This window comes from Dendrobates tinctorius, unplaced genomic scaffold, assembly GCF_039654945.1.
Source record: "Dendrobates tinctorius isolate UK_male_01 unplaced genomic scaffold, ASM3965494v1 ptg000189l, whole genome shotgun sequence".
In the NCBI taxonomy this organism is placed as follows: Eukaryota; Metazoa; Chordata; class Amphibia; order Anura; family Dendrobatidae; genus Dendrobates; species Dendrobates tinctorius.
Window position 1 is genome coordinate 6,730,471 of NW_027361856.1, and position 23,904 is coordinate 6,754,374.

The window sequence follows — 23,904 nt, forward strand, 5'->3', positions numbered from 1 at the left end:
GTCATTTCTATGCATTTTGCACTTTTTGTGCACATTGATGCGTTTTTTACCGCGAAAAAAACGCATCGCGGTAAAAACCGCAGCATGCACATTAATTTTGCGTTTTTTTTCCGCGGTTTAGGCTTCTCCCATGCTTTTAGAAACCGCTGCGGTAAAAAACGCATCAAAAACGCATCAAAACCGCACAAAAAACGCCGCGGAAAAATAGGTGCGGTTTCTGGGAAGGGATTCAGGTTTTTGTGCAGAAATTTTCTGCAATGTGTGCACTTAGCCTAAAGCCGCAATGCTCCTCTGGGAAATATGCTAATTATGCAAATTGTCTCTTCAGAGAGGAAGAGGACTAGAACTCTAGTGCCACCTATTGGAAGTAGCAATCCTAAAAGTCAGGGTTGATCCTTTAACGACCCTTGTTACAGGATAAAAGTCAAGCCAGAATCTCAATTTGCAGTGAAAAGTGTGAGATCTGGTTTGGCTGTGAGAGAGGCGTCTGACCAATATCCAAGAAGTATCATTTCTCCTTGCAGAGAATGACATGCTAAGCATGCAGAGGTGAGGAGACTTAAAGCCGCAATGCTCCTCTGGGAAATGACTTAGGATAAACATGCTTAGCATGTCATTCTCCGCAAGGAGAAATGATACTTCTTGGAAGTGTGTAGATCACACATTACTTGTGCGTCCTGCATCATGTGTGATAAATATGTAGATCACACGTTACTTAAGTATCCTATCATCATGTGTGATAAGTGTGTAGATTACACATTACTTGAGTGTCCTGGCATCATGTATGATAAATATGTAGATCAGACGTCACATGTGCATCCTGGCATCATGTGTGATAATTGTGTAGATCACATGTTACTTGTGTGTCCCGGCATCATGTCTGATAAATGTGTAGATCATACGATACGTGGGTGTCTTGGCATCATGTGTGATGAGTGTGTAGCTCACACATTATTTGTGTATCATGACATCATGTGTTATAAGTGTGTAGATCACACGTTACTTTTGCATCCTGGCATCATGTGTGATAAATGTGTAGATCACACGTTACTTGTGTGTCCTGGCATCATGTGTGATGAGTGAGTAGATTACACATTACTTGTGTGTCCTGGCACCATGTCTGATAAATGTGTAGATCATACAATACTTGGGTGTCTTGGCATCATGTGTGATGAGTGTGTAGCTCACACGTTACTTGTGTGTTCTGGTATCATGTGTGATAAGTGTGTAAATCACACATTAGTTGTGCGTCCTGGCATCATGTGTAATAAATGTTGTCAGGGATCCTATTTCACGATCCCACCTTCCTTTCCTGTTTTTCGCCTCCTGACGAAGAAGGGCGAAACGCGGGTTGAGTCGGCAGGCTGGGGTCCAGGTCTTCCACCACATGTAAGTCATACGTTAGGTTAGCACATGCACTTTATGTTTCATTTAATTGGTTTGCACTACATGCACTTTTTGCGCTTTTCCTATTGCTCGGAGGCTCCCGTGCACTGGCACCTTATAGTTCTCATGGGACAGTTATTGCAATAATGCTATAATTTATTTGATCAACTATTTTATATTGCTTCATTGCACTGAGGCTCCTGTGCACTATACTTTTTATGGGATAATCTGTGCATTAATTTCAATACCCTTTTGATCGGCCTCACTATGACACTGATTGGGTGTGTCTTTTTATGGGACAACCTGTATATTTGCATTTAAATTTATATGATAAATTTCATAAAGGCTGATTATTATTGATTTATTATTTTATTTATTTGTGCACAACCTATCTAATACTGCATTGTGTTTGAATTCCTCCTTCACCCTGCTTGGTTAGCGATACTTTAAAAACTTCAAAAAATATTTTGTTGTTTGTTTAAAGTTATTAATTTTGTAGAAAATACTCTGGTCCTTACTTTGCTCTTTCTTTGCACTAAGCGTTTTTTTCTGTGTTACATTGTGGTATAGAGTTATCTATAGTGGAATTTTTTCTGTGTCTCTGTTTTGGAACTTGCAGCTATCTGGCGCCCCCCTTACCCTCAGGTCAGTCAGGGAACTACACCTAGGATAAGTAGTCACCAGAAGAGCCGCCTGGTTGTGTACTGGCTAATGGCACTCTGCAGGGAGGGCGGTATGTATATTCCCAGTTCCAAGCAGGAAATACACATTTTAGAGTTTTACTCCAGAAAGATAGGCAGTGTTTACAAAAATATAAAAAGATGTTACAGATGAGACAATTACAATATATACAGGCAATTACAAAAATAACATGGATAAAAAGAAGGAACTTACATATCTCAGTCAATGGTATGTCATGTGGAGTAGGGTGAGGGGATCTTACCAGAGTGGCAGGTCAAAATGCACAGCTTGCTACAGCTGATCCCCAGGCAGAAAGACAACTTCCTAATTGGGCTTCATAGCTTTATATCCTATGTCTCATGACCTCACTGAGTGGGCGGAGCTATGACATGCACACTCCTTTTGAAAGTTATGAATTAACTTATAAGTGCCATAATTCGGGCTGCGAGGCTCACTGCGGGATAACAGAAGTATTGTAGGTTTTAGGACAACATTAGCTGTCACTTAAATCTAACCATGGCGTTGCTGTGTGGTTTGGTCGGGTCGAAATCTTTCTTGGCTCCTGCTGGTCGCTGGCGTTTCAAAACCCACCGGTGGGCAGCTCTACCGATGCACATGCCAAAAATTTAAGTTTCTCGCCTCTACGAATACTGGGCATTATGATATTCAAGCTTGCAAGGACAAAGAGATCATAGGCTTCTAGAACTGCTTCCAACCAGTTTAAGCTTGTAACTATTCTTTGTGGTGCTGGCACACTAGGGGCTCATGTTACTTAGCTGCATAGCAGGGCAGAGGGAGGGGGGGCTGCAGCTTAGTGAAGGGGAATGTCTGTGAGCTGTACCTGCCTGTCACTTCCAAACCCAGAAGATGCAGCAGAGCTCTGTATGTGTGATTGAACACTAAGACATTACGTCATATTTCCTGACACCTCACTCTTTTGGACTTTGCTACGGAGGCAGGACCTCTCGGTACTCCTCCATTTGCACCTCAGCAGGCTCGCCCTGCTGGAACAACCCATCTGCATTGCCATGCTCGTTGCCTTTTTTGTGGGTCACGGTAAACTCATACTGCTGGAGGGCCAGGCTCCAGGGTAGCAACCTTCCGTTAGTACCAGAAACGGTGTGCAGCCAGCTCAGAGGGTTGTGGTCGGTCACCACAATGAAGGTGCGTCCTTACAGATAGGGCTGCAAACATTGTTGGGCCCAAACCATGGCCAGGCACTCCTTCTCTACGGTGGAATAGGCCACTTCCCTCGGCAGAAGGTTCCAGTTCCAGTACAACACAGGGTGCTCTTGGTTGCCCGAGTCGACCTGGCTAAGCACAGCACTGAGGCCAATCTCGCTGGCGTCGGTTTGTAATAAGAATGGCTGACTGCTGTCGACTGCCTTTAGCACAGGAAAGATGCTCAGGGCTGTTTTCAAAGCCCTGAAAGCCACCTCACAGCTGTTGGTCCAGTCGACTGTTTAGGGTTGCTTCTTTCTGGTGAGGTCCGTCAAGGGCTTTGCAAGGCTGCTGTAGTTTTGTACAGGCTCTGGCCTCACAAAACCCCCCCGCCTACCCGGTGCCCCAGGTAGTGGACCTCTCTCATGCCCATCTAGCACTTTCCCGGCTTGATGGTCAAGTCTGCTTGGTGGTTGCGGTTGAGCACCTCCTGGAAACGCTGAAGGTGAGGAACTGACAACGGCAATGTCATCCAGGTATGCCACTGCGCACCTCTCCAGTCCCTGAAGCAGGTGGTTCACCATTCGCTGGAATGTGGCAGGGGCATTCTTCATGCCGAAAGGCATGACCGTGGACTCATAGTCCGAAGGGGGTGATAAAGGCAGACTTCTCCTGTGCCTCGGGCCTCAGGGGAATCGGCCAATATCCCCGACTCAAATCCATAATGGATAGATAGTGCGCGCCAGCTAACCGTTCAAGCAGCTCCTCGATGCGTGGCATTGGGTGTGCATCAGAGGCTGAGATGGCATTGAGCCCCCTATAGTTCAAACAGAACCAAGTGGTCTGATCCTTCTTTGGCACTAGGACTACAGGTGAGGCCCACACGCTCTTGGACCATTGAATCACCCCCAGCTCCAACATCTCATCGATCTCCTGGCCCATGTTGTTCTGCACCTCGTCATAGATCCAATAGGGTGTCCTCCGTAGGGATGCATGATTCCTGGTGTCCACTACGTGGACCGCTACCTCAGTCCTTATGGGTCGGTTGGTAAACACAGCCCGGAAAGTTTCCAGCGTGCTTGCAGCTGTGACCGCTGGGGTGCGGATAGATCAGCGCTTAACTCCACATCCTCTGTGGACCCACAGGCCTTGGCGTGGGCCAGCATGTCCAGGAGGGGGTCTTCCACCCCGTCCTCGGGCAGCTTACAGACTGGTAAGAAACAGGCTCCATGTTCTTGATTAGCCTTCATCATATTGACGAGGAAGGCCTTGCGCCTACCCCAAGCGTGGTCAAGAGTGACCACGTAGGTGACTGGGTTGAGCTGTTGGTGTATGATGTACGGGCCTTCCCAGGCTGCTTGAAGCTTATCCTTTGGTACGGGGACCAGCACCTACACCTTCTGACCCACCTGTTGGGTCCGATCCTGGGTGTTCTGGTTGTACCAGTGCTTCTGGGCAGCCTGAGCCTGCGCCATGTTGTCATGCACCAACTGCGTCAAGGTCTGCCTCTTGTCATGGAAGCACATGACATACTCCAAGATGGACACTTCTGAAGGGTTCGGCTTTTCTTCCCAGGATTCCTTTACCAACCCAAGGGGTCCCTGGATTTGCTTGTTGTACAGGAGCCTCGTTGAGGCCTGTGGGACCTCTCGGTTAGCGAATAGCAGGTGTGGGAGGTATTATGAGGTACCGCTCCCAGTCGCATCCCTGAGTCTCAACCAGCATTCTTAGCATCTGTTTGAGGGTACCATTGAAGCGCTCACACAAACCATTGGTTTGAGGGAGGTATGCGCTCGATACCAGACGCTTCACCTGCATTTTCTTAAGGAGAGCCTCCTTTAGGCAAGACATGAATTGAGTCCCCTGGTCGGTAAGCATCTCCCTGGGAAATTCAACCCATGAAAAGATGGCTAACAGGGCATCCACCACCTTATCCGCCCTAGTTGAGGACAGAGCCACTGCCTACGGGTATCGGGTAGCATAGTCTACCACAGTAAGGATGTACTCCTTTCCAGAGCTGCTGGGTACGGCCAGTGGTCCCACAATGTCCACAGTAATCCTCTGGAAAGGCTCCTCTATCACTGGTAAAGAGATCATGTGAGCCTTGGGAGCAGGCCCTGACTTCCCCACTCTTTGACAGGTGATACAGAAGCGGCAGTAGTTTGTTACATCTGTCCACAATTTGGGCCAATAGAAGTGTTAAGCCAGCCGGGCCTTAGTTTTGCTGATCCCCAAGTGTTCAGCGAGTGGGATCTCAAGGGGAATCCGTGACAACTCACCCCTAATTTGGTACGGGATGACCAGCTGTCTTTCCCTCAACCACTCCTTTTGGGATTTACCGAGAACTGTCTCTCGGTACAACCTCCCTCATTCCCGAAACACCCTCTCCTTATCTGTCATGGAGGTGGGCGTCTCGGTGAGGTGTCTCAAGGTCTCCAGGCTCGCATCTAAGTGTGGCGCCCCTGAGGCTCAGTCGCTACAGAGGTACTGCACCTTCTCCTAAGGTGTAGTGCCCCACCACCTAGGTAAGTTGGAGACTCCTTTCCACGCTCCAACACTCGCATCCCATACAACAGGGTAGTTCAGCACAACCACACTGAGGGCTCTCTCTCCTCCTAGACATTAGGAGTGCCTCTGGTGGTTCCCTGCTTGGAACACTGGTTGTGCTGGGAGGTGGGTGGAGTTGAGATCCATATAAAAGGTTGAGAAGGTTTAGAATTACAGGGTCAGTCTGGAGGTCAGTCTGACAGAAGGTCAGTGAGGAAGGAAGCCACTCGGGAGGAGTGGAGATCCTTGGAAGAAGGGATGGAGGAAGGAGTGCTGCAGCTGCCTCAGTGATCTGAGCCAGCTGGCACGGGAAAGGAACAGAAGAAGAAAGACGTAGAACTGCAACCTAAGCTTCCATAAGAGAGAGAAAGAACAGTGCGGAACGAAGGAGTAGGAGAACAGAGAGGAGACATGGGTTGGAAGAGGAACCCTGCCTATAGGTTCTCAGCGCAAGGCCGGGGCCCGGTCCCCGAGGTTGTATGGACACTTATGGTTCTGCATCAGACACCGGTGGAGTAGTTGGCTGTAAATGCACTACTCCCATCTAGGACTTGGGGCACAACAGCAACTGAATAGAGAGCCAGGACTCCGGAGAAGGGAGTCCCCGAGAGAGGCTACAGCTGTCTGCCATACGAGTAGAGTTTGTAGGAACATCTGACAGGAGGAACTCCAGAGTACCACGGTACTGGAGCTCTTCACACCTTAAGGCGCAATAGAGGAGTCGTTCAGGAAAGGTACATGTTGGCGGAGTGTTGGAGAGGAGAATCCTGACTTGCCCGGGAGGTTGATTGAGTCTCTGCCCCGGAGGACACGTCATGGAGGCAGGCACCAGTGTGTACCACGGACTGTGAGTAAAGCTTTGGAACTGCAAGCCCTGGTGTCTTCCATTCATTTGTGCGCTAACACCGTCAGCACCGCTACATCTGAGTACCAGCATTCCTCACACCGCCTGCGCCTATCCTCATCTATCGCAATTACACTGCCCTGGGGTTACAGCTTCACCTGTGGGGAGCTACACCATCTTTGCTGCAACACACCATCAGCCCCAGAGGATCTGTACGCAGCGTTGGCTTAACATCTTGCTTGCCAAACACCACAGGTGGCGTCACGAACTGTTCACATAAACTATATCACAAACCACCACTGATTTGGACGCCCAGGGCCACGGACCGGGTCACCGCTGCTGTGACACCTTTCCCCCTGACACCGGCCCGGTACCGAGTACCCCACAGCCCTGGGAGGGCGACCCATAAGCACAGAGCAGCCTGGAACTACTGGCTGGAGGCAGCCAGAAGTGACATCAGGGTCCCTTTCTCACGGGAATTCTCTGGGACCTGCTTGGTGTCTGTCTCTGGTTCATTCATCCCTGACTGAGGAGGGTCCAGAAAGCAGGGCATTACCTACATTCTGGGCACTCTGACTGAGGGTGACAGCAGCTATGTAGGCTGTCTCCATGGGGATTTCCACAGACCCATCAGCCGGCGCTGCTGTGGGTACTACCTCCCTATCCACCCCCATTACCTCAGAAGCAGTGCTATATATGGGGCAGTTACCTTCCTCTGTGGCACTGGTCAGTTGCACGGCATCACCTTCCTCACGGTTCCCGTGCCTCTCCCCATTTCCCTTAGCACTGTCGCTTGCTTCTGTTAGGGGTTCCTCAGCCATTTCACCCTGCAGCGTGATGTGGCTGAGTTCTCCTGCACCTGTAGATGCATCATCATTATCAGATAAATCGTTATCAGAGAAACCATTATCAGGTAAATGACTGTCTGGTAAAACATTATCAGGTAAATCACTGTCAGGTAAAGCATGCATAGTCACATCATTATCATTAGCATTACCCTCAATGTCAGATCAGGGAGGGGTGTCAGGGACATAATACTCGAACATCCTCCCCAAATCAGTCCCCATCAAAACGTCGGTGGGCAAGTTTTTGGACAACCCCACTTCCTTCGCCCCACTCCCAACACCCCAATCTATAAACACCAGGGCCATCGACAAGGGACAGCGGATCCCCCATTCCCGGTGACAGTCAGGGTTTTCCCTGGAATAATCTCTTCAGGGGCTGCCAGATTGTGTCAGATGAGGGTTCGTTCAGCCCTGGTGTCCTTGAGGCCTGTAGCGACAGGGCCCCCCACGGTGACGTGCTGCAAATTTTCACAGGTCCTCCCAACCGCCCCACGAACAAAAAGAACTGCTGCATTAGGCCCTGAGGCCTTGGCTGGGTGGGTTTTCTGCTTCTCTGGACAAGTGGCGCTGAGATGTCCAGTCCGATTTCAGGAAAAACACTTATGAAGGTCTGATGTAGGTCTGGTGTTGGCAAAGGGTACAGGGTTGAGTGTGTCTGACCCTTGTGTGCCTGTGCTTCATGCCTGAGCTGTTGTCTGTGTGTCTGGTTTTGATCTGGTTCCATCTCCGTTGTGATTCCTGCCTGCCATCTCTGTACTGTCTATTGCCCGTTCCGGTTATTTGTTCTCTTGCTACGTCCAGGGCCGGCGTTAGGGGCAGGCAGACCAGGCAGCTGCCTAGGGCCCCTGCTCCTCCAGGGGCCCCCAGCCAGCGGCACATCACACAGCCGCTATGGGGCCCCTGTGAGGCATGGGGGCCTGCCTACCCCCAGCGCCGACTCCCGCTGCCGCATTGAAGGAGGCAGTGATGGAGGAGAGAGCGTCAGCTGACGCTCCCTCTCCCATCATTCCCCGCTCTGCCTCTGACACAGCGGGGGCGCGATGACGTCAATGCGCTCTCACTGTGTGCCAGACAGAGCAGGAAGAGACAGGAGCAGCCAGCAGAGTGGGCACGAGGAGGAGATGAGGAGTGTTTTTTTTTTTTTTAAATCAGTGTGAGTGCTGGACTGTGGGGCCACTCTGGGGGGGCTATATACCACGCTCAGCTGTATTATACCATGCTGGGGGGGCTATATTCCATGCTGGGCTGTATTACACCATTCTGGGGGGGCTATATACCATGCTGGGCTGTATCATATCAAGCTGTGGGGGCTATATACCATGCTGGGCCGTATTATACTATGCTGGGCTGTATTACACCATTCTGGGGGGGCTATATACCATGCTGGGCTGTATTATACCATGCTGGGCTGTATCATACCATGATGGGGGGGCTATAAACCATGCTGGGCCATATTATACCATGCTGGGCTGTTTTACACCATTCTGGGGGGGCTATCTACCATGCTGGGCTGTATCTTACCATGCTCGGGGGGGCTATATACCATGCTGGGCTGTATTACACCATTCTGGGGGGACTATATACCATGCTCGGCTGTATCATACCATGCTGGGGGGGGGCTATATACCATGCTGGGCTGTATTACACCATTCTGGGGGGTATATACCATGCTGGGCTGTATCATATCATGCTGGGGGGCCTATATACCATGCTGGGCCGTATTATACCAAGCTGGGATGTATTACACCGTTCTGGGGCGCTATATACCATGCTGGGCTGTATTATACCATGCTGGGCTGTATTACACCATTCTGGGGGGGCTATAAACCATGCTGGGCTGTATTATACCATGCTGGGCTGTATCATACCATGCTGGGGGGGCTATATACCATGCTGGGCCGTATTATACCATGCTGGGCTGTATTACACCATTCTGGGGGGGCTATATACCATGCTGGGCTGTATTATACCATGCTGGGCAGTATTATACCATTCTGGGGGGCTATATACCATGCTGGGCTGTATTATACCATGTTGGGCTGTATTATACCATTCTGGGGGGCTATATACCATGCTGGGCTGTATTATACCGTGCTGGGCTGTGTTATACCATTCTGGGGGGGCTATATACCATGCTGGGCTGTATTATACTATTCTGGGGGCTATATACCATATTGGGCTGTATTATACCATTCTGGGGGGGCTGTATTATACCATGCTGGGCTGTATTATACCATGCTGGACTGTATTATACCATGCTGGGGGGCTATACACCATGCTGGGCTGTATTATACTACTGGGCTGTATTATTCCATTCTGGGGGGGCTATATACCATGCTGGGCTGTATTATACCATGGTGGGCTGTATACCATACTGGGCTGTATTATACCATGCTGGGCTGCATTGTACCATGCTGGGCTGTATACCACGGTGGGCTGTGCTGTATACCATGGTGGGCTGGGCTGTATACCATGTGGTGCAGGGCTATATACTATGTGGCTGTGTTATATACCATGGGTACATTTTACATTATATTCTATAGGGGGAGGCTGTGTTATATAATATGGGGGGCTAAATTATATTCTATGGGGAGGTGGGCTGTATTATATTCTATTTGGGGCTACATTATATTCTATGGGGGGCTGTATTATATTATATTCGATGGAGGCTGCATTATACTATATGAGGAGGGTTACATTGTATTCTATGGAGGGGCTACATTATACTATATAAGGGGCTGCGATATATCCTATGAGGGGGTTGCCATATATTCTGTGGAAGGGCTGTATTATACTATATGGGGGTGGGACTGCATTATATTCTATGGGGGGGTTACATTATATTCTGTGGAGTGGCTGCATTATACTCTGGGGTAGCTGCATTTTTCTCTAAGGGGTGGCTGCATTATACTATAAGAGGTGGGCTGCATTATATTCTATGGGGGTTACATTATATTTTATGGCGGGGCTGCATTATACTCTGTGGGGGTGGCTGCATTATGCTCTATGGGGTGGCTGCATTATACTATATGTGGGCTGCGTTATACTGTATTGAGGACTATGGGGAATACATTATATGAAGAACTATGGGTGACTATGGCAGTGCACTATACTATATGGAGAACTATGAGGAGTGTATTATACTATATGGAGGACTGAGCAGTGTACTTTAATATATGGAGGGCTATGAGAAGTTTATTATACTATATGGAGGACTGAGGAGTGTATTATACTATATGGAGGACTATGGGGCAGATTATATTATATGGAGGACTATGGGGTGTAAACTGTAGATGTGCTGCTGATAACATGATACTGTATGGTGATTTGTTAGGGTGTGTGCACACGTTGCAGATTAGTCTGCGGCTTTTTCTGCAGAGAATCCATATATCTTGGCCGAAACCGCATTCTTCCTGCGGATTCCTAGCATGTGTACAGTGGATTTGATGCAGGTTCTAGTGTGGTTTGGCAGTGCGGATGAGAGAGAGAGATTGATTTGTATGTCCCGGAACGTACACTGCAGCTGCGGTTCCGCAAAAAAGAAGTAACATGCTGTGGAAAATAAACCGCAGCAAATCTGTGTGGAATTTTCCGCAGCATGTGCATGGCGAATTTGGTTTTCCATAGGTTTACATGGTACTGTAAACCGCATGGAAACTGCTGCGGATCCGCAGGACCAAATCCGCTACGGATCCGCAGCAAAAACCGCAACGTGTGCACACACCCTTAGTAATCCATTAGTGATCGTTCTGTTCCCATCATTCTTTCTCAGACGGTGGAAAGAGGCCGGGAAACAAGTGTTGAATGACTTGTATTGTCGATCACACTCATTTAGCGGACTGAACTCAGCACATGTAAATACAATCGAAATGCTTTTGTGATGTGCTATATGTCAGCATTTGGGGCCCCATTTTAAACTTTGCCTAGGGCCCCACTTTGCCTAAAACCGGCCCTGGCTACGTCCTGACTACTCTCTTGATTGCCCCTGTGTACTGCACCGTATTCTCCTTGTATGAACTTGGCCTGACACTGCATACCCTTTTCACACCATCGTGTGCCCCTCCAGCTGCCGGCACGCAGCTCCCAGTGGTGCTTTGCGGTAGCTCCGCCTACCCGGCTGACGCGCGGTCACGTGCTGCAAGTCCTGTTGGCGTTCATCGCTCCCCAGCGCCTCTGATCATCACACGCTGCCTCTGCCTGGACGCTCTGCCCTTCATAGCTGCTGGTGAGTTATACCAGCACTAAGCTGCATCCCTGACACAACCTTACTGTATGGACAGTACTTGTCATAATTTGCTTAATTCAGTTTGTACAGAAAAAAGCAGCATCTCATTCATTAACTAAACTACCCAGTTTATTATTATATAGCACGATATAGGTAAATTTGTGAACAAGGGTCATGCAATATTTGAATGCAGGGGAAAAGTGGGCCCCCAAAGGCAATGTTACTGGTGGGCACTTGGTACCCCAGTCCAACACTGGGTACTGGGGTTGGAGGATGGCTTACCCCCTTTCCAGCTGACGGTGACTAGCTTCCGCACTTCCGGTTTACGGTTGGCCTCATAAGTGTCGGCGATCTACGCTGCTTTATCCGTATCTTTTGGCTCCCGGTCCATCACGAACTGTCACACCTCATCTGGGAAAAGATGTAGGAACTGGTCTTTTATCATCAGGTCCCACAGCATCTCAAAAATGTCTACTGACAGTCTTTGGATCCACTGGTCAAAGTGGGTCTGGGATCCATGCACCACATCACTGTAACTGTCGTGTGGGCCACGTTGGAGGCTCCAGAAGTTTTTACGGTAAACCTAAGGAGTTAGTTGGTACTTCTTAATCAGGGTCTGCTTGATGGCTCATAGTCTCTATCTTGGTCTGGCAGGAGAGAAGCAAATGCTTCCAGAGATTTTCCTTTGAGCCCTGAGGTTAGCTATCGGGCCCATTGGTCCACAGGCAACCGGTATTATCTGCAGGATTTCTCAAATCCTTGCAGAAAAACGTCCAAGTCCCAGTCCTTTTCCATCACAGGAAAGTGCACTTTTCGGGGTTTAAGGGATTGAGCGTTGCTGGACTCGCTGCCCCGGGTGTTGGATGGTACTGTCTCGAGTTGGGCCAGGCGCAGTTCATGGTCTCTCTGAGCTTGGGCCTCCTGCTCAGCTCTCTCCGCTTTCCGCTGGGCTTGGGCCTCCTGCTGGGCTGGGACCTCTCGCTGGTAATGCTGAATCAGCTGCAAACGTCTCTCAAAATCGTCTGCGGAGCATTGTTGTAGGGCCATTTGAAGATAGCTGTCCTCGCTACCCTGGTTGCAAGTAGGACCGGAATTCAGCGGTTGGACCTCCGCAGCAGCACCAATTGCGCTTGGGCTGGCTCCTGCGTCCCCTGGGCTCTGGGGATGGACTGATTCTGCTTCAAGTCGCACCAGTTCCGTGACCAATTGGTCTTTGGTTTTTCCCGTGGGGTTAGTCTGCTTCGATGAGGAAATGGCATTAAGAGTGTCCTTGGACTGCTGCCTATACCAGGCCTCTCCCAGAGCAACCATGGTTGCCAAATAAAAGATAGGACAGAAAAACCAAGAGAAGGGGAGGGGGTAATCGCTATATACATCATATTGTCTCAGAGCTAATAAACACTGAGGTCATTCTCCAAAACTTTTTGCGCAGGGTCCTCGCAAGAACCGTGCAAGTTTTTAATGAGAGGAATGATTGCTCAAACCAGATCACTAATGCTCTATTATCCCACCGCTTAGCCACCAATATGTCAGGGATCCTATTTCATGATCCGACCTTCAGTTCCTGTTTTGGAACTTGCAGCTCTCTGGCACCCCCTTACCCTCAGGTCAGTCAGGGAACTACACCTAGAATAAGTAGTCACCAGAAGGGCTGCCTGGTTGCGTACTGGCTATTGGCACTCTGCAGGGAGGGCGGTATGTATATTCCCAGTCCCAGGCAAGAAATACACATGTAAAACCTCCGTTCCATCCCTGCCAGAATCTACCAAGTACCCCAGAACACACTTTGCTGCCACCAGCACCTAGTTCTGATATTAAAATCAATATCGGGTCAGGAGCCAACCCACCAGTAGCGTAGTTTTAGCACGGAGGTTGTGGCAATATGTTTAGAGCAAGGAAAACAAAGCTAGTAAAGTTTTATAGTTTTACTCCAGAAAGATAGGCATAGTGTTAAAAAAAAATATAAAAAGATGTTACAAACTAGACAATTACAATATGTGCAGGCAATTATAAAAATAACATGGATTAAAAGAAGGAAGTTACACATCTCAGTCAATGGTACGCCATGCGGAGTAGAGGGAGGGGGAACTTCCCAGAATGGCAGGTCAAAATGCACAGCTTGCCACAGCTCATCCCCAGGCAGAAAGAGAACTTCCTAATTGGACTTCATAGCCTTATACCCTCTGTCCCATGACCTCACTCAGTGGGCGGAGCTATGGCATGCACTCCCCTTTTTCCCCTATGGAAAAGCTTATGAGTGCCATAACTCGGACTGCGAGGCTCACAGCAAGATGACAGGAGTAATTGTAGGTTTTAGGACACAATTAGCTTTCACTTATGTCTAAATATGGCGTGGCTGTGTGGTTCGGTCGGGTCGAAATCCGTTTCTCGGCTCCTGTTGATCGACGACGTTTCAAAACCCGCCAATGGGCAGCTCTACTGATGCAGATGACAAAAATGTAAGTTTATTGCTTCTACGAATACTGGGCATTATGATATTCAAGCTTGAAAAGAAAAAGAGAACATGTGCTTCAAAAAATGCTTCCAACCAGTTTAGGGTCCTAACTGCTCTTTGTGCTGCTGACACACTAGGGGCTCATGTTACACAGCTGTAAACAGGCCCACCATCAGGGCATTACTAACCTTACTGCTGTATGGAGCCCGGTCAGTAGCAGTACACTCTTGTGCTTCTGCTGATCGGGCCCCATCATGCACTAAAATACTGTTCCCCTTCGGTGCACACGTTGGCGCTGGGGCCCGGAGCCTTTTTGGAGCTGTCCACGGTTGTCTTACCTAGTCGGCTGCGCAGCTCCTGCTCAGCGGTAGCTAGAATTTATGGGCTCCCTGCAGGTCCTGACTGCCACCCATACATTCTAGTCGTCTTAGTAGTGAATGCGCTAGAATGTATGGGCTCCCGGCAGGCCTTGACTATAGCCCATACATTCTAGCTGCTTCACTGCTGAAAACACACTAGACGCCCCGGGAACAACTGAGTTAAGTATAAAAAACGTTTTTGTTTTTTCAAATGGGTGAGGTGGGGGGGCGGAGTGAGACTGCAGATGATGAAGTGTGTTTGAGGCGGTACTGCACATGATGAAATGATAGGGGTCTGCAAATGATGAAGTAAGGGGGGCTGCAAATGGTGAAGTGGGGGTGATGGGGACTGCAAATGATGGTGTGGGGGTGATGGGGACGGGAAATGATAATGTGGGGGTGATGGGGACTGCAAGTGATGACGTGTGGGTGATGGGGACTGCAAGTGATGACGTGTGGGTGATGGGGACTGCAAATGATGAAGTGGTGGTGATGGGGACTGCAAATGTTGATGTGGAGTGATGGGGACTGCAAATGATGATGTGGGGGTGATGGGGACTGCAAATGATGATGTCGGGGTGATGGGGACTGCAAATGATGATGTGGAGTGATGGGGACTGCAAATGATGAAGTGGGAGTGATGGGGACTGCAAATGATGATGTGAGGGTGATGGGGACTGCAGATGATGAAGTGTGTTTGAGAGGGTACTGCACATGATGAAATGATAGGGGGCTGCAAATCATGAAGTAAGGGGGACTGTAGATGTAGGGAAGGGGGATTGGGAACTGTAAATGATGAAGAAAGGTGAACTGCAAATGCAAAGGGGCATGTAACTATAGTGAATCGGGGTAAGGGTTAGAGGTACATAGTGGGCGGCATTGAGCATAAAGTGACTGGTAATGAATTGGGGGAAAGAGTACAGGTGCTAATTAATTCATAATAATAATAACAATAATCTTTATTTTTTATATAGCGCTTAAGGCTGGGTTCACACTTGCGTTTTTTTTAGCTGTTTTAGCGCAAAAAAAGCAGCGTTTTTTTCCCTATACCTTAACATGGGTGCGCATATGTGCGCATACACATGCGTTTGTACGCGTTTGTATGCGCATGCGTTTTTTTGTAGTGTGCGCTTGGGAGCACAAAATGCATCCTGTTGCATTTATTGTGCGTCCGACTTGCCCCCAAAAAACGCATGCGCACGCAATGTGTTTTTTTTACAGCAAAACGACCATTAAAGTCTATGGGTGCGCACGAATGCGCAAAAAAAGCATGCGTTTTTTTAAAAAAAAAATGCACCAAAACCCGCAAAAAAACGCACACAAACGCATGATGCGTTTTTTTCATGCTTTTGTGTGCGCAAAAAGCGCAAGTGTGAAAGTAGCCTAACATATTCCGCAGCACTTTAGGCTATGGGCCCACGTAGCGTTTTAAAACGCAAAATGAAAACCGGACTCCTTCCCAGAAATCGCGCGTTTTTTTCCGCGCGATTTCACCGCGATTCTGTTTGCGATTTTGCCGCGATTTTCTCAAGCACTTTCCAAGCGATTTGAAGCATCGCTTGGAAAGTGATTGACAGGTTGGTCACACTCATCAAACATAGTGTTTGACAAGTGTGACCAGCTTTTTACTATTGAGGCCGCCTATGCAGCATCAATAGTAAAAGATAAAATGTTAAAAATTATAAAAAAATAAAAAATCGGGGTATATTTACCTTCCGACGTCCCGCGCTGCCATCCCGGGCCTCAGCGTTCCCAGTAATGCCTTGCGAGACCTTTGATGACGTTGGTCTCGCGTTACTATAGCGATCTCGTGAGACCGCTAGAGTCACGCGAGACCACGTCATCACAGGACCTTGCCGCAAGGCATTACTGGGAACGCTTAGGCCGGGAATGCAGCGCGGGACGTCGGAAGGTAAATATACCCCGATTTTTTATTCTTTTTTTTACAGGGGTATGGTACCCAGGGCCTGGAGGACAGTCTCCTCTCCTCCACACCGTGGGTACCAACCGCACATGAGACGCTTAACTTCCTGCATGGTGGGCATAGCCACATGCGGGAAGTAAGAGATTCTCATGCATTCCTATGGGTGCGGAATCGCGGCAATTCTTTGCGATTCCGCACAAAAGAATGATCATGCTGCCATTTTTTCCGCGATGCGATTCCGCCACAGAAAAAAGTGCAGCATTAGCACAGCATGTGCGGAATGCCATAGGAATGCATGGGGGGCGTTCTGTACACGATTTTTAAACGTTTTCGCAGCGTTTTCGCGCCGAAAATCGCGATAGAAACACTTAAAAATCGCATAGTGGGCACACAGCCTTACAGTTTGTGCACATTATCATCACTATCCCCAATGGGACTCACAATCTAGATTCCCTATCAGTATGTCTTTGGAATGTGGGAGGAAACCGGAGTCCCCGAAACCCAGGACTCCAGCGCTGCAAGGCTACAGTGCTATCCACTGAGCCACCGTGCTGCCCTATTTAATATTCATATATTAAATAGGGAAAGTGGCTATGTACAGATAGTGGGGGCACAGTGGCGGATTATAATTTATATTTGGAATGGTGGGTTGCATAATAACCAATTATATATTAATGTTGGGTGAACGTCTGTATTCAGATGTGTAGTGTAGAAGAAAGGGGAAAAGTGGGGAATGTGCTCTGGAAGCAGTGTTCTAGATAACTGTGTTATTTTATGCTGTATTACCTGTACACAGTACAGATCTCCTGTGTATAATGGCACTTATGGTGATAGTATTTTTTAAAATTAATGATCAGTATTGTACTATTCTGTCACAATGTGGCGGTAATCTGTTGTCCAGCCATGGTGTGGTGGTATTTGTTCCTTGTATGTGCTATTATTCGGCCACTGTGTGGTGGTAATATGTGGTCTGGTCATGGTGTGGTGGTATTTGTTCCTTGTATGTGATTTTATTCGGTCACTGTGGTGGTAATATGTGATCTGGTCATGATGTGGTGGTATTTGTACCTTGTATGTGATATTATTCGGTCACTGTGGTGGTAGTATGTGGTCTGGTCATGGTGTGGTGGTATTTGTTCCTTGTATGTGCTATTATTCAGTCACTGAGGTGGTAATATGAGGTCTGGACATGATGTGGCGGCACTTGTTCGTTGTATGTGGTGATATTATGGTGTCTGGTCATGGTGTGGTGGTATTTGTCCCGTGTATGTGGTATTATTGGTCATTTTAAAAATTGAAAAATAAATAAATATATGCCTAAATTGTATTGCATATTTTAACAAATGTTTAATAGGTTAGAGTAGAGTAGAGCCTGGCCAAAAGTGTCTACCTTATTGTCGTGGCAGAGTAAAAAAATCTTTTGGCCAAAACAAAAACTGATGGCTATGTGTGTCATCTGGTGATGGAAACTGTTAATGTGTGATTGGAGAGAAGTGGAATTTTTCCAAGAAAGAGTGGTGAGGCTGTGTACAGTTCGAGGTGTGGAGGCGAGGCTGGAGTTGAGCCTGAGCAGAGTCTCCAGGGAGCCCCGAAAAATTATTTGCCAGTATGGGAAACCCCCCCCCCCCCCCCCGAAATGCCTAGTGGCAGTCCTGGCTGTATAGCAGGCGAGAGGGAGGGGGGGCCGCAGCTTAATGAGAGGGGGAATGTCTGTGAGCTGTGCCTGCCTGTCACTTCCAAACTCAGGAGATGCGGCAGAGCTCTGATTCTTGATTGAACACTAAGACAGTACGCCATATTTCCTGACAAATGTGTAGATCACAAGATACTTGTGTGTCCTGGCATCATGTGTGATAAATATGTAGATCACCCATTACTTGTGTGTCCAAGAATCATGTGTGATAAATGTGCAAAATCACATGTTACTTGTGCATCCTGGCATCACGTGTGATAAGTGTGTAGATCACACGTTACTTGTGCGTCCTGGCAACTCGTGTGATAAGTGTGTAGATCACATGTTACTTGTGCGTCCTGGCACCACGTATAATAAATGTGTAGATCACTCGATACTTGTGTGTCCTGGCATCACGTGTGATAAATGTGTAGATCACACGTTACGTGTGTGTCCTGGCATCATGTGTGATAAATGTGTAGATCACTCGATACTTGTGCGTCCTGGCATCACGTGTGATAAATGTGTAGATCACACGTTACGTGTGTGTCCTGGCATCATGTGTGATAAATGTGTAGATCACTCGATACTTGTGCGTCCTGGCATCACGTGTGATAAATGTGTAGATCACACGTTACGTGTGTGTCCTGGCATCATGTGTGATAAATGTGTAGATCACTCGATACTTGTGCGTCCTGGCATCACGTGTGATAAATGTGTAGATCACACGTTACGTGTGTGTCCTGGCATAATGTGTGATAAATGTGTAGATCACTCGATACTTGTGCGTCCTGGCATCACGTGTGATAAATGTGTAGATCACACGTTACGTGTGTGTCCTGGCATCATGTGTGATAAATGTGTAGATCACATGTTACTTGTGTGTCCTGGCATCATGTGTGATAAATGTGTAGATCACATATTACTTGTGCATCCTGGGATCATGTGTGATCAGTTTGTAGATTACATGATGTCGGTGTATCATGGGACCATGTGTGATAAGCATGTAGATCACGCGATACATGACCATATGAACAACAAGATGATAATATGTAAGAGAATTGCTTGTCTTCCTTACACACAAGGTGCATGTTTGGCAGCCACTAGTTACTAACCTGAAATCACTGTATGGGTGGATAATCCAGAAGCCCGCAGATTTCACCCGCTGCTGTTCGATCTCCACGGCCTTGTGACTACCAAACATGCGCAGAGAGAACTTGTTGACTGCTGGCTGTAGCAGGGCCCCAAACTGGCGCTGCATGAAGGTGCCTGGGTCCTCCATCTCAATCTGCTCTTGAGTCTCTGACTTGGGGATCGTAGAACTCACTCCGGGAGCGGAGGACTGACTTAGGCCAGAGCCTGGAGACTGGCTCTGACCAAAAGTTGGAGTCTGATTTAGTCCAGAAGATGTTTGACTCAATGCTGTCGCTGAAGGTTGGTTTGATCCAGAAGCTGGGGACTGTCCAGGAACAGAAGGCTGACCGGACATGGTAACCTGAACAGTTCCTGAGGTGCAAGACAGTTTGGGCCCTATGGCAGATGCTTGGTTTATTGTAGAGACAGAGGTTTGATTGGGCTCATGATTTTGGGTATGGACCAATGATTGATTGGATTCAATGGGGGAAGGCTGGCTCTGTGAAATTATAGTAGGTTGCTGAAGTGTGGAGGCCGGAGATGGACTACAAGCAAGGACTGTAGGCAGAGAAAATAAGGAAACTAGAGACTGACTTGAAGAAGGAACTGGAGGCTGGGTGGAAGTGGGGACCAATGGCTGGGTGGAAGTGGGGACTGAAGGCTGAGTGAAAGCAGGGACCGGAGGCTGTGTGGAAGCGGGGACTGAAGGCTGCGTGGAAGCGGGGACTGAAGGCTGCGTGGAAGCGGGGACAGGAGGCTGCGTGGAAGCGGAGACAGGAGGCTGCGTGGTAGCGGGGACAGGAGGCTGTGTGGAAGCAGGGACCAGAGGCTGCGTGGAAGGAGACTGGTAGGGCTCCGAAATAGGAGCATGACATGTACCTGTGTGAAGCAGCTGGTTGGAGCCTGGTAATAAAGGCAGAGTGGGTGCAGGTTTGGGAGGCTGGACTAACCGTGAGGTGACTGGCTGATTGGATTTTAACGCAGGTGTTTGGTTGATTCCTACAGATGGGTTGTTGGGACTTGAAATATAACTGGACCTCGAGGTTCCAGTTTGTCTAGTTACCTGCAGAGAGGGCACCCCAGCCATTTGCACTGGTCCTGTGACTGGAGGCTGTGGGCAGGGTCCAGGGCATGAAGGTGGAGTGGTTTCTTGTGCAAGAGATTCTGTGGGTCTTAAGGCTGAAAGCTGCTCGGATCCATGGAGATCAGAACTGGATAACACTATAGGATCGGAAGCAGGACTATGAACAAGTTCTGGAAAAGATTGCACTGCTTTGGGGGTAAATGGCAGGGTAGGCCCTCTAACAATAGATGGCAGAGGAGCAGCTATCACAGGTCCTGAGGCAAGGGAGGGCACAGCACGAGGGGCACAAAAGGGAACAGGGTTAGAGGAAGGACCAGGACCAGGGGTGGGAGAGGGTGCAGAGCCAGGGGAGAAGCCTGTGCCTGGGGCACGAGAAGTACCTGGGGTAAAGGAGGGGACAAAACCAGAGTCAGATGAGGTCACAGAGGATATTTGTGGAGTTTCTGACGTTGGTTTGCTGGAAGCAGGGACACTCGGAGTAACACACTTGGTAGAACCCCTGGATTGCTCATTAGATCTTGGATTTGGAGTTGAGTTAGGTCCAGAAGCAGAACTTTGTACGTGTCCATGTGGAAGGATGACGCTGGTAGCTGGAGCACTCTGACACTGCCTTTTAATGGTATATGACAGTGATGATCCAGAAGCAGGTGGTGTGGGGCTTACTCCAGCAGTAGGGCTGTGGTGGCTGGCACCAGGCATGTGGACCTTCTGGCTGACTCCAGTAGGGTGCTGTTCTGTTCCAGATGCAGGAGGATATGTAGAGGGTCCTGAGCTCTGCACACCTGTCAGAATGGCCGCCTCTTTTCTCGCCATGCTCGCCTCTCCATCCACTATCGTACAGCTGGCTGGTGAGTATTGCCCATTATGAGGCTCCATGCTGCTCAGTAAAACATTCCTTGCCAGGTCCCCATATTCCGATCACTGGAACAGCTCAGGCCTGTCTTCTCGCACAGCCTGGCTCTACCTTCCACGATGAAGAGCATCAAATAAGCTCATTATCTCCTTGACATCCTGCACAGGAGCCCAGGGAAGCGAGCACACACCCAGGTGAGGACACAGGAGGGAGCAGGAGATGGATACAAGGTAAGTAACAGAATAAGGTCTCATGGAAGAAAGGAGGGAGGGAGGCAATGATGACAGGGAGGAAGGGAGGAGAGAGGGATAACGGAGGCAGTGATGCTACGAGTCAGAAGGATGCTGCGGCTCCAAGGATGGCGAGCAGGAACACAATGCTCACAAGGATTAAGATGAAGGAAAGCAAATCATAAGGAAAAGTCCCAGTGGACAACGTGAGGAAAGTGACCGCTGAGGGAGGGTCATGGATCCAAGCTACAGAGGACACGCCTGACACATAGCCCCAATCCTACTCATCTCCTGCTGTACCGAGGTGGAGGTGTGCGAAGGGAAGAGGACACTGCACCACTGCGCCATCCGGTGTCCAATACCAGGAACAACAGGAGCATGGCCTCAAGAATGAAAACCTCCTATCCTGAGATATCGGATATAATGATAAATCCCCTGTGTCCTGAGATATCGGGATATAATGATAAATCCTCCATGTCATATCGGATATAATGATAAATCCATTGTGTCCTGAGATATCGGATATAATGATAAATCCCCCGTGTCCAGAGATATCGGGATATAACGATAAAGCCCCCGTGTCCTGAGATATTGGGATATAATGATAAATCCCCCGTATCCTGAGATATTGGGATACCTGAGATATCGGGATATAACGATAAAGACCCCGCGTCCTAAGATATTGGGATATAATGATAAATCCGCCATGTCCTGAGATATCGGCATATAATGATAAAGCCCCCGTGTCCTGAGATATCGGATATAATGATAAATCCTCCAGGGCAGCACGGTGGCTCAGTGGTTAGAATTGCAGCGCTGGAGTCCTGGGTTCGAATCCCACCAAGGACAACATCTGCGACTGCAAGGAGTTTGCATGTTCTCCCCGTGTTTTCGTGGGTTTCCTCCTACATTCCAAAGACATGCGGATAGGGAATTTAGATTGTGAGCCTCATCATGGACAGTGATGATAATGTGTGTAAACTGTAAAGCGCTGCGGAATATGTTAGCGCTATATAAAGATTATTATTATGTCCTGAGATATCGGGATATAATGATAAATCCTCTGTGTCCTGAGATATTTGGATATAATAATAGATCCCCCATGTCCTGAAATATCGGATATAATGATAAAATCCCTCGTTCCTGAGATATCGGATATAATGAAAAATCCCCCGTGTTCTGAGATATTGCGATATTATGATAAACCCCCGTGTCCTGAAATATTGGCTATAATGATAAATCCCCCGTATCCTGAGAAATGGGGTGTGAGGCAGTGACCCTTGTTACAGCTAGGGGGCGCTGTATGTGCTTCTTAGGATACGCATGGAGGCGTAATGGTGATAGTGAGACAGTGACTGGCACAATGTGAATGGCTGGTATGTGTCGCAGAGGAGATCCTCTGCGCTGTAAGCCAGTAATGTTGCTCTGGGAACTGTAGTCCTGCGAGCTTTGTTTTTGTTTGTTTACTTATAAGGGAGGCTTACAGGGTTAGTTGGAGAGTTGGGCGGGACTGACTAACCACACATACACCGCCCACCTATGGGGGTGGATACAGCTACATAATGTGACCAGGGTTTGGGTCACATGTTGTGAGTGTATGGACCTGAATGGTCAGTGTGTAAGGTCCTGGATGGCCTACGTTGGAAGATCCTGGGAGTAGGATCGGATCCCTGAAATCACATGGTGAGGCCATGGACCTGAAGTTCTGTGTGTTGGAAGGCCCAAGTAGTGGACTTCCTGAATAGCACATGGAGAGGCCATATGTGCAGGGGTTATAGGCAGACAAGTATCTTCCAGTGGAACAAACTGTTAGTGCCCATGATGTTCCATGGATGTTTATGAACTGTGCAGTCACCCATGGTAACTGGACGGAGTAAGGTCCAGCATGTTTAGAGACTGCAACTTAATGTCGCTTGTTGGTGCCTGTTGTGTTCCGTGGACATTAATGAACTGTTCGGTATGCGGTCGCCCACGGTAACTGGGCAAAGAAGTCCAGCGTGTTTAGAGACTGCGAGTTAAAGCCGTATGTTATGAAGTACTATGCACTATGTGTGTGTTGTATAAACAGTGGTTTATGAGTGAATAATAAACCGCATGGATTGTTTACTGGAGAAAATCATTCCTGTGTGACTGAATCCCGGTGTCAAGCGAATGTCCCCCAACACATGCAGTAAGCGCTGTCTTACATGGGATATAGTGTTAAATCCCCCGTGTCCTGAGATATTGGGATGCAATGATAAATCCCTTGTGTCCTGAAATATCGGGATATAATGATAACTCCCCGTGTCCTGAGATATCGAATATAATGATAACTCCTCCATGTCCTGAGATATCGGATATAATGATGAATCCCCCCGTGTCCTGAGATATTGCGATATAATGATAATCCCCCGTGTCCTGAGATATTGGGGATATAATGATAATCCCCCGTGTCCTGAGATATTGGGATATAATGATAAGTCCTCAGTGACCTGAGATATTGGGATATAACGATAAATCACCGT

At 48.4% G+C, this 23,904-nt stretch overlaps 1 protein-coding gene across 1 annotated transcript in view; it reads right to left on the reverse strand.

The window, feature by feature from the left end:
* HCN3 (hyperpolarization activated cyclic nucleotide gated potassium channel 3) overlaps positions 1-21,716 on the reverse strand; it is an 89,037-nt gene extending 67,321 nt beyond the window's left edge. Inside the window, exon 1 of the mRNA XM_073552334.1 lies at positions 19,215-21,716. Coding sequence (XP_073408435.1) covers positions 19,215-21,193 — 1,979 coding nt within the window. The 5' untranslated portion in view covers positions 21,194-21,716. The remainder of the gene's footprint in view (positions 1-19,214) is intronic.
* Between the last annotated feature and the right edge of the window lie 2,188 nt (positions 21,717-23,904).